At 33.0% G+C, this 14,581-nt stretch overlaps 2 protein-coding genes across 2 annotated transcripts; both read left to right on the top strand.

Moving 5' to 3' along the window:
- The first annotated feature begins 5,695 nt into the window (after nt 1-5,695).
- On the top strand, nt 5,696-7,310 carry LOC107411004 (trans-resveratrol di-O-methyltransferase). Its single transcript, XM_016018512.4, has 2 exons — nt 5,696-6,728; nt 6,827-7,310. The coding sequence occupies exons 1-2, from the start codon at nt 5,940-5,942 to the stop codon at nt 7,121-7,123; spliced, it is 1,086 nt and encodes a 361-aa protein (XP_015873998.3). The 5' UTR covers nt 5,696-5,939; the 3' UTR covers nt 7,124-7,310.
- Nucleotides 7,311-12,718: 5,408 nt separating this feature from the next.
- Nucleotides 12,719-14,208, top strand: LOC107411928 (trans-resveratrol di-O-methyltransferase). The gene is made up of 2 exons (XM_016019614.4): nt 12,719-13,704; nt 13,824-14,208. The coding sequence occupies exons 1-2, from the start codon at nt 12,910-12,912 to the stop codon at nt 14,118-14,120; spliced, it is 1,092 nt and encodes a 363-aa protein (XP_015875100.2). The 5' UTR covers nt 12,719-12,909; the 3' UTR covers nt 14,121-14,208.
- Nucleotides 14,209-14,581: the final 373 nt, after the last annotated feature.

Genomic DNA, 14,581 nt, shown 5'->3' with positions numbered 1-14,581 from the left:
TGGCAAATGGCTATCAAAATAGCTTTTTTAAATGAGGAGCTGGAGGAGGACATCTATATATAGTAACCGGAAGGGTTCATAGAAAAAGGTCAAGAACACATAGTTTGCAAGTTGCATAGGTCAATATATGGACTTAAGCAAGCATCCAGGTCATGGAACATCAGGTTTGATCAAGTTATCAAACCATACGGTTTTGAAAAAAGCCCAGATGAACCATGTGTGTATAAAAAGATTCAAGGTATAGTGGTAATCTTTCTTGTTCTTTATGTAGATGACATTCTATTAATTGGAAACAGTGTGAAAGTGTTGTCAGACGTAAAGAGTTACTTGAAAGGGTAGTTTGATATGAAGGATTTGGGTGAAGCTAACTATATTCTAGGAATCAAACTTTTACAAGGCCAGAAGAATAAGGTGTTAGCTCTATCCCAAGCTTCCTACATTGATAAAATAGTGACCAGGTTCGACATGGAAAATTCCAAAAGGGGACTTCTACCCTTTAGACATAGAATTCATCTTTCTAAAGAGCAATCACCAAAAACTCCCGAAGAGAAAGAACTCATGAGTAAGAAACCTTATGCTTCGGCTGTTGGTAGTCTCATGTATGCCATGCTATTTACCAGACTAGATATCTGCTATGCAGTAGGAGTAGTAAGTCGGTACCAATCAGATCCCGAAGTAGAACATTGGACTGCAATGAAGCATATACTCAAGTGTCTAAAGAGAACGAGGGATTATATGTTGGTGTATTCTAGTGGGAGTCTTAAAACCCTTGGTTATACGGACTCTGATTTTCGAGGGGATATTAATTCTAGTAAGTCAACATCAGTATATGTGTTTACTCTAAATGGAGGAGTCATTTGTTGGAGGAGTATTAAACAAACTTATGTTGTTGACTCCACAACTAAAACTGAATATGTGGCTGCATCTGAAGCTGCAAAGGAAGCTGTATGGCTTAAGAAATTCCTTTTGGATCTTCATGTGATACCATGTGCAAATCGTCCCATTACCCTTGACTGTGATAATAGTGGGGCCGTAGCACAATCCAGAGAACGCAGGTCTTACAAAAAGCAGAAACACATATTAAGAAAGTACCATTTGATCCGTGATTTCATTAAAAGAGGAGATACAGTGGTTATTAAAATAACATCTGAGGAGAACCTAGCAGATTATTTTACCAAGACTCTTCCTGAACGTGTGTTTGAGAAGCATGTAAATTGTATGGGTATTAAGAGGGTCCCAGGCTTACTTTAAAGTAAGTGGGAGTTAATTACACTTGTGCTCTTGGAGCAAGACAAGTTGTAGTTTCATTTTCTGATTCAATAATATTAAGTTATTTTTTACACACAATATTTTATGTATAAGGTCCAGATTAATTATGCAGTATGTGATTATATGGATAAGTCCATAGAAGACATGATCATAGGTTCTCATGATTAATAAATTGTCTCACAGTTGTTAAATAAAGCTGAGCACCTTATTTATACTGCAATATTTTATGAAATAATTTGTCTTGATTATTATAAAATATTGGAATGAATTATAGTCATTCTGAGAGGATCAGAAGAGATTTAATTAAGGATAAATTTCTGTAAAAGGAATTAAATTTCACACAATATTGGATATGCTATTTTTCTTGATCCTGAGTATATTATAAATAGGTAATTAAGTGACTACGATTTTTTGAATTATCAATAAGTGAGGTCTATTTTGAATGGCCAATATCTTGATGATTTGGGAATCATGGTTATTTAATTACGAGGTATTTATGAAATATACAAAATAGAATTTGTATGAAATATCCTCTTGAGAGGTTTCGGTACTCGGATAGTGAAAGTCACTAGCCAGTGCATTGGATCCGTTAGAGAAACTGATAAATCAGGAGAATAAATAATTAATTGATTAACAGAAATTATTATCAATTAATTATTGATATTTTACAAAGGAAAAATACATTTAATATAAACATTATTAATTTTGGAGTTTACATCTAGGTTTTTAGTGGAGTAGCACTGGATGAGATCAAAGTCCCAGGCTTGCTTAGAGCAAGTGGGAGACTGTTGGATTTATGCTCTTGGAGCAAGCTAATCCATGATCAGGAGCCTTGATTAATAATGGGTCGTGGGATCCCCAAACTAGCTCATTAAATGACAAAGCCCATTTAACTGATTATTAAGATACAAGAAAAAGCCCATTAAGTGGGCCCAAGATGTTATGAAACCCTAGGAGGATTAGGGTTATACACTGCTTACTAGCCTTCAGAAAATAGGTTTTACGTATTATTTTCTAGAAATTGAGAATTTTAGTAGAAAATTAAAAACACCTTGAGAGAAAAATAGAAACTGTGAGTTTCAGGGGGTTTTTTCAGATTAACTTTCTTGTTTCTTTTGTGATCAGGTGTGCTCACTCGCAGATCTGTCACTAGAGGATAGTTTGGAAGGTCCTGTGCATAAAGGTTAGTAAAATTAATGGATAATGACATAATTTATTACATGATTTATTCAATCTCGATCAGACTTCCATTGTATATATGATTCCAACAATATCCTCGTCTCAAGATCCACTCAAAACCTGCCAAAGAACAAGGAGAGAAACTATCCAATGGAAACCAAAATGACTTAGTCGGTGTCAAATCATTTTCATTCTTGCCTTGGTCATATCGTGGGAAAGGAAGCAGTCTGTGGAATTTGGCCTATTCGAATATCTCCTAGAGTTAACAATGGATGCTTCTATGGAAATTCCTAGACATGGTGGAGGACTAAATCTTTGGTACATGCTTTGTGCTTATGTTTGTTGCTTCTTGTTACTCATAATCAAAAGCTATCGTGAATATTCCTTGATGGGACATAGAAAGAGTACTTCATTTGGCAGTGATGGAAGTAATCAAGACCAGCTGGTAGGTACAAATTCGGTCGAAATCCATATAGATAGAGAACCTCTTCGCACAGTTGGAGCATCAGAGGAAGAGAGGGAGGCTAGAGAAGATATGTTGGATGGGGAAACGAGTGAAGAAAATCATGAAGTGGATGGATTGAGGAGGAGGAGGGGAAGGAGGAAGATGAGGCAAGAAAGAAGCAGCAGCAACTATGGAAGCAATGGTGGACATGATATGTTGTTGGATGGGGAAGCACTGGATGAAGAACTGAGTAAATACAAAGTTGCAGTGATGGAATCAAGGCTAGCAAAAGTACAACTTATCCTGCCACTACCTGAATGGGAATTATATCGTCGACGAGTACGAGACCATCTTAAAGTTGCAAAATTTACTTGGTGCTTTAGACATGGTTTTAACTTCGTCTGTCGCAAAAAATTGTGCGGTGATGTAACATGTCCATTCTTGTTTGTAGCTAGCGTCGACGAGTATAAACTTTCCAATTTGTATGAATATTTAAATAATGCTTGTGTACTCATTATTATTTGATTAATTAATTAGTTTTGATTGGTATCTTAGCATTATTCTTGAATGTTTGTTAAAGAAAAAGGAAACTATATTGTTATGTAATTTAATGCGTATGAAAATATTGACAAACAATACATTTTAACAGTAATGCCATAATAGTACATTTTAACAGTATTATTAATGATATAAATATCAAAATATTTATAAAATTTATTTATCAAAAAATATATGTTAAAATATTATTGATTGATATATTCATATAATTAACTATAATTGACAATTTAAATAGGAATAAAAGAATTGTTACATAGATATAAACCAAAAAAATAAATTAATTAAATTTATCACATCATTTACTAAATAAATTTGTTAAATATTTTAATAACTTGACCATTATTGACATTTTAAATATTAATAGTCTCACTGAAATGGTTATTTTTTCAAATCAATAGCTTATATTATAGGGGAAAATATTATAAATAATATTCTTGCATATGTATATTACCTGAGGAAATATACAAGCTAATTAATGATTAGCCCTCATTGCTCAAAATAGATGATTTAGGTCAGATTCATAAAAATAAAACGTTTAATATATTTTTGATACCTCTTTAATTCTCTCCAATTTCAATTGAAACCCTCTAAAATTTTTCTTTAATTTAAAAGTCCTTTAGATTTTATTTATTTATTTATTTTAGAACAAATTGGGGAGGGAGATTTGTCTAACAAAAAGTGATAAAACCATCAGCATGCGTCAGAAATAACCTGAGTAATTAATTAAGTCGCCAAATATAAGAGTAAATCTAAGAAGGGAAAGGTTTCCAGGTTGGAGAAAATTGGGATATTGCATTAAATTCTATTTGGTATGAACCTTTGGCCTATTGGAATTGGGACTATGGGAATCACAACCTTGAATTTAATAATCTATTCGATAAAATAAGCAAATGGCAAGTGCTTCTGGGTACCCCATATCATTGTTAATCAATTAATTGCCTTTTTTGACATAAACTTGTGAAGAAATTTATTAGCAATATATTCCAAAGAAAATAATAAACAATAGTAACTTCTTCTTGCACGCCAAGCATGTAAAAGTCAAATCCATGTCCTAATCAAGACTACCTACCCCCAGCAAAAGATTAAAGTTAGCTATAACAGCATTCGAAACCAAATGGATTAGTAAACAATGACAATGGTAAAAACAAATTAATCTGACATCCCAGTTCAACCAAAATACCACTACGTACTACCCTGGTCCCTCCCCTTCCCTTCCTTTCCCAACCATTAATTAATATTTGCTAATCAACCTTCATGGCTCATAAATAAAAACATTCTTCATGCTTTCAGGAGATTGGCTTTCATCGATTCTGCCATGGTACTGTGTTCCTTTCGCTTGGTGTAATTTTTGTGGTTTTGCCTTGGATATGGATATGCGACAAGATCTCTGAAAAGCTAGTCCAACAGTATCCAATAAGCTTTGATATTGACTAAGCTGTATATTATTAAGTCCAAAATGCTTTGATATTGACTATAAGCTAATCCAATAAGCATTATATTATTGACGTGATTTTAATTTGTATTGTGTAGGAACAGTTTGTACATCCTTAATGGTGATATCATGTAAAAGAGGCCGAACCATCCAGCTTAGTGTTTTTAACTTTCTTCTGGAGTTGACCATGAATGCTTTTATGGAAATTGATTATCTGGCAAATAATCACTGGCCGAACTGGTATATAGTAGGTAGTGCTGTGTAGTAGTAGTCGGTTCATTTTCATGAAGAGTTATACGGATTAATTCCTTGATGGAAGTTGCAGATATAGGGATCACCGAAAGCCATCAACATAGTAATTAGTACGCTTGAAGACCTGGGACATGAATTAGAAGAGCAAGAAACTCATGGAGAAGATGGGTTGACCAGTTGGAGGAGGAAGTAGTGAGGTCAATATAATAATATATATTGGTTGAATATTATTATCCATTATTATTATTATTGGTGATAAATTAATGTCAGTTCTCACCGAGGCTACATATGTAATGTATGTAATGTTTTAAGTTAGATAATATATCTTAGTATGTATATTCACTATTTACCTTATTGTAATTAAATTAAATGCCAAAGGAGAGAGAAAAAAAAAAGTCAAAAGTAGAAGGTGAAAGTAGTAGTGGACTCAGTCACATACATAGTAGGATAATATATGATCTCTTGTAGCTCAATCAATTTGACCGTTTAGTTGGCTTCAATCAGTTTGACCGTTGATTTTTCTGCTTCTAGCTGTCTATACTGGGCTTAATTCAAAAGGGTCACAATATTACATCACCGAGGAAAAGCCAGAGATTTGTGTTAGATTTGTGTTTTCTTTTAGATTCGAAATTTATGAAGTTCGTGTGAAATGCTTTTCAGAAGCTGAACTTGCTTCTGTATTATTATTATTGTTTTTTTTTTTTTTTTTTCTTTTTAAATCTTCAGAAGGTTGTGCATCAAATACAAGTAGCAGGGCTGAAACAAAAAGGTTTCAACAGAGATACCTAAGTAATCTATAAAATTATGGATCTCCCTGAGGGAAGCGAATCATTTCAAGCTCAATCCCACTTGTATAAGCACATATTCAACTACATAAGCTCCATGTCTCTCAAATGCGCAGTTGAGCTTGGCATACCAGACATAATCCACAACCATGGCCGACCCATCACTCTACCTGATTTGGTCACAGCGCTTCAGATTCACCCATCAAAAACTAGCTTCGTTTACAGGCTCATGTCCCTCTTGGTACACTCAGACTTCTTTGCTGCAACACTACCACTTCATACAAATCAAGAACAAGGAGATCACAATAAAGGAGAAGAAGCAGCATATGATCTAACCCCTTCTTCTAGGCTCCTACTGAAAGATAAGCTCCCCTGCCTCTCACCGTTTGTTCTTTCAATGCTTTGTCCTGCTATTGTAACTCCATGGCAATTCTTGGGAAACTGGCTCAAAGGGGACAGAGGAACTAATCCTTTTGAGATTGCACACGGAATGAACTTTTGGGAATATGCAGATCAGAACCCTGCATTTAACAGTCTATTCAACGAAGCAATGGCCAGTGATTCTGGGATGGTGAATTTGGTTATTAGAGACTGCAAACCTGTTTTCCAAGGCTTGGGTTCGCTGGTTGATGTAGGAGGAGGTACAGGAAAAGTCGCTAAAATCATCTCCGAGGCATTTCCTCAGTTGAAGTGCACAGTGCTTGATCTACCCCATGTTGTTGCTAATTTACCAGACTCAGAGAACTTGAAGTTTATTGGAGGTGATATGTTCCAGTCAATCCCTCCAGCTGATGCTCTTCTGCTTAAGGTATAGCATTCCCTTTTTAAGTTTTAATTTTGGTACTATTATTTTGGAAAATTAACAATTGCTAAGAATTAATTATGGGTTTTGCATTTTGACTACAGTTGACCTTACACGCTTATAGTGACGAGGAATGCTTGAAGATTCTAAAGAAATGCAGAGAAGCAATTCCAAGCGATGGTGGAAAGGTTATTATCATAGATATAGTGATTAACAAGGAAAGGGAGGAGCACCAAGTGACCGACGCAAAGCTGTTTTTTGACATGTTGATGATGGTTGTGGTTACTGGAAGAGAGAGAAGCGAGAGAGACTGGGAAAGTCTCTTCTTGGAGGCTGGTTTCAGAAGCTACACGATTTTACCCTTATTTGGTTTAAGGTCTCTAATTGAGGTTTATCCTTGATCAGGAATCCTCATTCTATTGTGAAATTATGCTTGTCACGATTGATCGACAGCCAAATAAATTTATTGTTTTAGATATTATCTAGATTAGTTTATATTAATGTAATTTAAATTGAGATTTATGGTTGAAACCAGTTGCCAAAGTTCCTAATAAATGGCTACTTATATAGTCAAAGTTATATATGATATTAAGAAGATCTATCTCTGCCATATATAGTTTATATTTATTCTAATTTAAATTTAGATTTATTGTCAAAACCAGTTACCTAAGTTCCTAAGAAATGGCGGAGCCCAAAAAAAAAAAAAAAAAAAAAAGACAAAAAAAGTTCTTAACAAATGGCTACATAAATAGTTAAAGTCATACCTGATATTAAAGTAAATGTATCTCTGTCATATACTGTTTTTATCTGATATTAAGAAGATCTATCTCACAATGCCATGGGCTTTTTTTTTGGGTAAATGCAATGTCATCGGCCTTGGATACATATATATATATATATATATATACAACGTAGCAAATCATAACAGATTCGCAAAAGAAGCTTTCTACTTAGACCACCGTTTTTGCTCTTTATACTGTTCTTTATATGAAGCTCTCAAAATATCCTTTTATATTTAAGAAAATTATATATATGTATATATATTTAAAGATATTATGGTGTAAATTTCCGTATGCTGATATTGATGATGATTTTTTCAAAAACCATTATTTTTGTAAACGTCTACGTAATAACGTATGAACGTCCATGCATAATTTTATATTTATTTGTTTATATTGTGCCAAACATTGTTTTTAATTTTGTTTTTATTTTTATTTTTTGATCGAATAGTGTTAACATTGTTTGAATGCTCAATAGATTCCATCCAATGTTCAATACATTTAAACTGAACAATAGAAATGAATAAGCCTTTGACATTAAAAATAGAGAGCTGTAATCAACTCAATGTTATAGTTATCATCCATAAACTATATTTATTAGTTTCAAATTAAGTTATACTCGATGGAGATGATTTAATAAACCAAAATCCTCCGGTTTCAAATACTGTTATTAAAACAGTATATACAAGAAAGAGAGTTCAATGGAAAGCCATCGAAAGGTATCTGAAGCCGGAAACCACCACTTTCCCTTTGACATCTTCCATTGAGAAGACGATGAATAATGTCTGTACAAGTTTAACTTAACTTTGATCAAGACAGCGAAAAAGCTACTTGGAAACTTTTGTAAACGAAGCAATACGGGTATAAAAAAAGGTTTTGCTCCATTTTATTTTTTTTGGGGGGGGGGCGGGGGGGTGGGGAGGAATTTGGGCCTTTAACATTGGATTTTTAAGTTGGTTGGCTGTATACAAGCTCCCCCCAGCCTGTATGGGCCTCACTGGGCTATACTTTTCAGATCCTTTTAATTTTGGATTTTTTCGATAAATAGTCACTTTACAACTCCATTTTAGAAAAATAATAAAAAAAAATTTTTTAAAAAAAAACTAGCCACCTTGTGATAAAAATATCCTTGATAAAATTGAAAATTACACAAAAGATTTTTTTTTTACCCTTTTCTTTCTTCCTCTGCACAGCCGTTCGTGGGGTTTCTACACAGCAGTTCGTGGGGTTTCTCTAAGGTCACTCTTTGCATCTCATTGCCTCTCACTCTCATTTTTTTGTATTTTCTCATATCTCAAACTAAAATCAGATAAAAATTTTATCTTTTTTCTTATTAGATGAAAGTAAGGAAATATGTGTTTTTTTTTGTTTTTTCTCTTTCTCTTTTTTCTTGTAAGTTTTATTAGTTTAGGGTTTTTTAAGCTTTTTATTTGATATGGGTATGCAAGAAATTAATTTATGAGATGTTATATGTGATTTTAAAGATACTTAGGTGGCATATGGTTTGAAAATGGGAGAAATTTTGTGTAAAACTAAAAAATCGCGAAAAACAGTAAAAACGAAGGAAATTTGGCGAAAAAGATGAACTTCTGCCAATTTCCTCCGGTTTGTCAGCTTTCGCAAAATTTCCGCCAATTTTCCACTTTTCCGCCAATTTTCCGCCAGTTTTCTGCCAATTTTCTGCCAGTTCGTGGAAAATGGCGCTGCTTCTAAAGGAAAAGGGAAAATGGTGCTACTGGTATACTTCGAAAGGAAAGGGAAAATGGTGCTGCTTCTAAAAGGAAAGGGAAAATGGCGCTGCTGGTGTGCTTCTAAAGGGAAAGGGAAAATGATGCTGCTGGTGTGTTTTTTGCTTGAAGTAAAAATGGCACTGCTGGTGTGTTTCTAAAGGGAAAGGGAAAGCTTTGTTTTTATGCCCTAGTTCTGTTTCGAAAGGAAAAGGGAATGGAGGAAAAAAAAAACCAAAAACAACAAATTAAAACAAAGTTGCATTTCGGTAGAGAAAATAGATCCAAAAAAAAAATACAAAAGGATATTTTGGTCCTGATGTACTAAAATGTGGTTATTTTTTTTAAAAAAATTTTTTTTTGCTATTTTTCTAAAATGAAATTGTAAAATGGCTATTTTTCGAAAAAATCCTTTAATTTTTTCTAATGTTTTTTTATAAAAATAAATAAATACATAAAGTGGGGGGAAAAAAAATAAGCGGAATTTTATCTGGAGAAGGCAGTGGCTTTTGCCATATAATCCCATAGGAGCTGAAAATTTTTAATTTCCAGAAAAATTTGTTGTTTAAAGATCTTTTTCACTTTTATTCACACAAATAAAGAAAAAAAAAGAAAAAAAGAAAAAAAGAAGGATAAGAAAAAGATCATCTTCATCACTCGGATCATATTTGAACTTTGGATCTCTAGCGAACAATTTTCTTGAAAATCAAAACTTTTCTGCTTGAAGGTGTCAATGCTGAGAAAAACTGTGTAACACAGTGATACCAGGTCAGCCGGTACCATTCCAAATGTTATTATGACATGTGTAAACAATTTGCAAGTCACTATCACTACAATCTCACCTTTCTAATTTAATTTTTTATTTATTGAAGAGGTAAATATTTTAAACGGTGTTTTTGGTTTTTGTGCCGTCCCAAAGACCTTTCTTCAACCGTGGCTATCCCTACAGAAGTGAACAAAAGCTTAAAGCCACCACCCAATATTTATCGCTTTCTCTTCTGCTACCTTTACCGAAGTGTGGAACCATAAACCAACTTCGTTCACCAACAACACTAGACTCTTCCATAAGTATCATCAAACAGAATCATTATTAAAATATTTTTTTTTCAAAAAAATAAATAAATTCTAGAATCACTGTTATTTTCATCAACAACGCTAGGCTCTTCCACAAATTAACCTTTAAAAAAAAAAAATTCATAATATTTAAAAATATATAATGAATTAAAGATACTTAGATCTAAGTTTATATTTAGTTGAACATAATTGATTGAAAAAATTGTTATCGATCTTGATCGGTTTCGAAAATACCCAGATCTCGATTAAATCAATACCCAAATCTTGATTTGTTTCGAAAAGATTCCAACTTATTTTATTTTTATGATTTTGGATTCATTTAGATAATTCCATTGAGCTATAGTTAAAGAAAGTAGTAGTAAATTTTTAGGCACAATGGTTCATCGTTAGAGCAAAATAATTTACAAATTAATGGATTTATATAGCTGTTTGATGGAAAAAGAGTTGATGAGATGAGTGAAATTGTTTCTGAGTTTTTTTTTTTTTTTTAAATTTTATTTAATGTGTGGATTAGAGTGTTGATTATGATAAGTCATTTTTGTTGCAGAAAGAGATTAGGCGATTTGTGCATTAGGGAAGAGGTTGATAGTGCGCCATCAAAACCAAAATGTTTACTGTCTCAACAAATAATAATAATAATAATAATAATAATAATAATGATAAAAAAGAAATTAAATTGGAAAGATGAGTTGGTCATGTGATGCGGTTGGTAGTAATAATAATTAATGGGGCAAATGTTATTACACATGTTGTAAAATAATTTGGAGTGCCGCCGCGTCATATAAGAGTTTCTTGTTAATGCTACTTTCTGATCCCTTTGCTGCAAGTCGGACACAAGTTCATAACAATAAAGGGCCATCTTTAGCTAATTGAATGACACCCAATTAATGCACAGCCAATTTGGGCTGTATTTTTTCTTTTTTTCTTTTTATAACCATTACAATAATTTGAGTTTAAAAACTTTCATTGGACACATAGTAAAGTCCGAAATAACGATTGTGAAGAAAATAAAACTATAGCATAAAAGTGAAAACCAATCTGGGTACATTCCATTAATGTTTGGATATAAAAATAAGTGAGAAATTTTCTTTTTTCTTTCTTTTTCATGAGAAACTCTAAAAATTCTAACTTATAGAGATGCATAATGTAAATTTTTGTTAGATTTTTAACACCTCTATTACAAAATAGATCAAAGTGACTCAAAAATAATAAATCAGGTGACAATGTGGTAATTTTTGAAATTTTAATGATAGAATGTCAAACAAATGAAAATTTCAGATAGTAAAATGTATTTTACCCAAAAAAGTATAACTAAATATTAGTACAATATTAATCAAAACAATATAAATAATTTGTCAATTTTCATCCTACTAACATTAATATATATTAAATAAATAAATTACAGAGTAATCGTCCAAAACCAAGTTAAACAAAATATTAAATATGAATTGCAATATTACTAGTGAACGATAGACTTTGAGTTAAGACTACAAATGTTTTATTTCTATGTTCGGAAAAGGATAAGTTGTCAAAACTAAAAAAATAATTATTTTCTTTAAAATGAACAAATGAAGATTAAGAAAAAAAAAAAAACACAAAAACAAAAACTCTCCCATTTTAAATAGTTAGTAATTACATTGCTTTCATTCCATTTTATTTATTTTTGTTTTAAAATACTAAAATAATGTCTATGCTTTCTTTGATATTAAATTTTAAAGAGAAGTAATACAATAATAATAGTAATAATAATGATGATAATAATAATAGTAAAAAAAAAAAAAAACAATAACAAAACTTGAAAACAATAATAGTCAACAATTTTAAATGCTACATGGACCACTGTTAATGCTTGATGAGGAGTGTTATGAGTTATAATTGAGAGTTATGGCTTGGTTTATGGGGACAAAAAGCAAACCCCTAACTTTTTCAAAGTTATATGGCGATGATATAATTCAAATAAATGCTGTAACACCTTTAAATATGCGAGTTTATTGTTTTAAAAAATGAAATTTCATTTGCTTTTTTAGTACGTATTGGTAAACAATAGGTGACTTTAATAGACATTTTCTATTATATTTTTGGGGAGATGCTGTACATTAACTGATACCATACATGGGTATTTTAGGATTTTGGGGCCTATGCCCTTGCCAATGACTTCAATTTCATCGTGGTTCAAATGAAGGCTAGAATTGAGATAGGGTTGGCAGCAGCCCATCCTCAATGAAGGCTGGAATAGAGATAGGGTTGGCAGCAGCCCATCCTCACCAATCTCGACTCGCATGTGTTTGGTGGTGGTTTGGGAAACTTCACAAGCTCATTTTTGTTTTTGTTAAATTAATGCATCAGTGTTTCTATTCGATGATCTTTCTGCTTTTGATTGTCTATACTGGAATTTACTCGAAAGAGTAAAAATCAGATATTATTTTCTCTTATATTATAAATTTAAGTACTCATTCACCTCAGTACTACGCAAATGTGGTCTGAAATGCTTTTCACAAACTAAAACTTCGGTATTTTATTTTATTATTAATGTTTTTTCTCAATCTTCATAAGGTTGTGAAGCAGGGCTGAAACAAAAAGTATACCAGATATCTAACATACAAAATTATGGATCTCCCAGAGGGAAGTGAATCATTTCAAGCTCAATCCCACTTGTATAAACACATGTTAAACTACATAAGCTCCATGTCTCTCAAATGCGCAGTTGAGCTTGGCATACCAGACATAATCCACAACCATGGCCGACCCATCGCTCTCTCTGATTTGGTCACAGCACTGGAGATTCACCCATCAAAAACTAGCTTCGTTTACAGGCTCATGTCCCTCTTGGTACACTCCGGTTTCTTTGCTGCAACACTACCACTTCATACAAAACAAAAACAAGGAGATCACAGTAAAGGAGATGAAGAAGCAGAAGCAGCATATGATCTCACCCCTCATTCGAGGCTCCTCCTAAAAGATAAGGTCCCATGTCTGTCACCACATATTCTTACGCTTTGTCCTGCTTTTCTAACTGCATGGCAATTCTTGGGAAACTGGCTTAAAGGGGACAAAGGAACTAATCCATTTGAGATTGCACACGGAATGACGCTTTGGGAATATGCAGATCAGAACCCAGCATTTAACAATCTATTCAACGAAGCAATGGCCAGTGATTCTGGGATGCTGAACTTGGTTATTAGAGACTGCAAACCTGTTTTCCAAGGCTTGGGTTCTTTGGTTGATGTAGGAGGAGGTACAGGAAAAGTCGCTAAAATCATCTCCGAGGCATTTCCTCAGTTGAAGTGCACAGTGCTTGACCTGCCCCATGTGGTTGCTAATTTGCACGACACAGAGAAGGTGAAGTTTATTGGAGGCGATATGTTTCATTCTATCCCTCCAGCTGATGCCCTTCTGCTTAAGGTATATTATGGCTCTGTTATTTTGTCTGGAAATCTTATAAGTTTTCATCTTATACTATCGTTTTGTAAAATTAACAATCTTGCTAAGAATTAATTATGGGTTTTGCATTTTGACTACAGTTGACTTTACACGCTTATAGTGACGAGGAATGCTTGAAAATTCTAAAGAAATGCAGAGAAGCAATTCCAAGCGAGGGAGGAAAGGTTATTATCATAGATATAGTGATTAACAAGGAAAAGGAGGAGCACCAGGTGACAGAAGCAAAGCTGTTTTTTGACATGTTGATGATGGTTGTGGTTACTGGAAGAGAGAGAAGCGAGAGAGACTGGGAAAAGCTCTTCTTGGAGGCTGGTTTCAGAAGCTACAAGATTTTACCCTTATTTGGTTTAAGGTCTCTAATTGAGGTTTATCCTTGATTAGGAATCCTCATTCTATTGAGAAATTATGCTTGTCACGATTGATCAACGGCTAAATAAATTTATTGTTTTAGATATTATCATGATGATCGACTAGTTTATGTTAATGTAATTTAAATTGAAATTTATGGTGAAAACAAATTACCTAAGTTCCTAATAAATGGCTATTTATATAGTTGAAGTTATATCTGACATTAAAATGATCTATTTCTACCATATACCATTTATATCGGACATTAAAAAAATCTATCTCGTCAATGCCATGGGCCATGGCTATATGTATATGTATATACACCATAGCAAACCATAACAGATTAGCACAAGGGGCCTTCTACTCACACCACAATTTTTGCTCTTTACACTGTTCTTTATGCAAGAAGTTCCTAAAATATCGTTTATATTTAAGAAAAATATATATATATATATATATATTTATATATATATATATATTATTTATGTAG

This window comes from Ziziphus jujuba, chromosome 1 (assembly GCF_031755915.1).
Source record: "Ziziphus jujuba cultivar Dongzao chromosome 1, ASM3175591v1".
Classification (NCBI taxonomy): Eukaryota; Viridiplantae; Streptophyta; class Magnoliopsida; order Rosales; family Rhamnaceae; genus Ziziphus; species Ziziphus jujuba.
The sequence above is the reverse complement of the archived record's forward strand: the minus strand, read 5'-3'. Positions and strand labels throughout refer to the sequence as shown.

What these genes read in the sequence shown, in the direction of transcription:
- LOC107411004 (XM_016018512.4), top strand. Translation starts at nt 5,940, where the DNA reads ATGGATCTCCCTGAGGGAAGCGAATCATTTCAAGCTCAATCCCACTTG. An exon ending in CTGATGCTCTTCTGCTTAAG is followed by an intron (nt 6,729 to 6,826) that starts GTATAGCATTCC and finishes TTTTGACTACAG; the next exon opens with TTGACCTTACACGCTTATAG.
- LOC107411928 (XM_016019614.4), top strand. Translation starts at nt 12,910, where the DNA reads ATGGATCTCCCAGAGGGAAGTGAATCATTTCAAGCTCAATCCCACTTG. An exon ending in CTGATGCCCTTCTGCTTAAG is followed by an intron (nt 13,705 to 13,823) that starts GTATATTATGGC and finishes TTTTGACTACAG; the next exon opens with TTGACTTTACACGCTTATAG.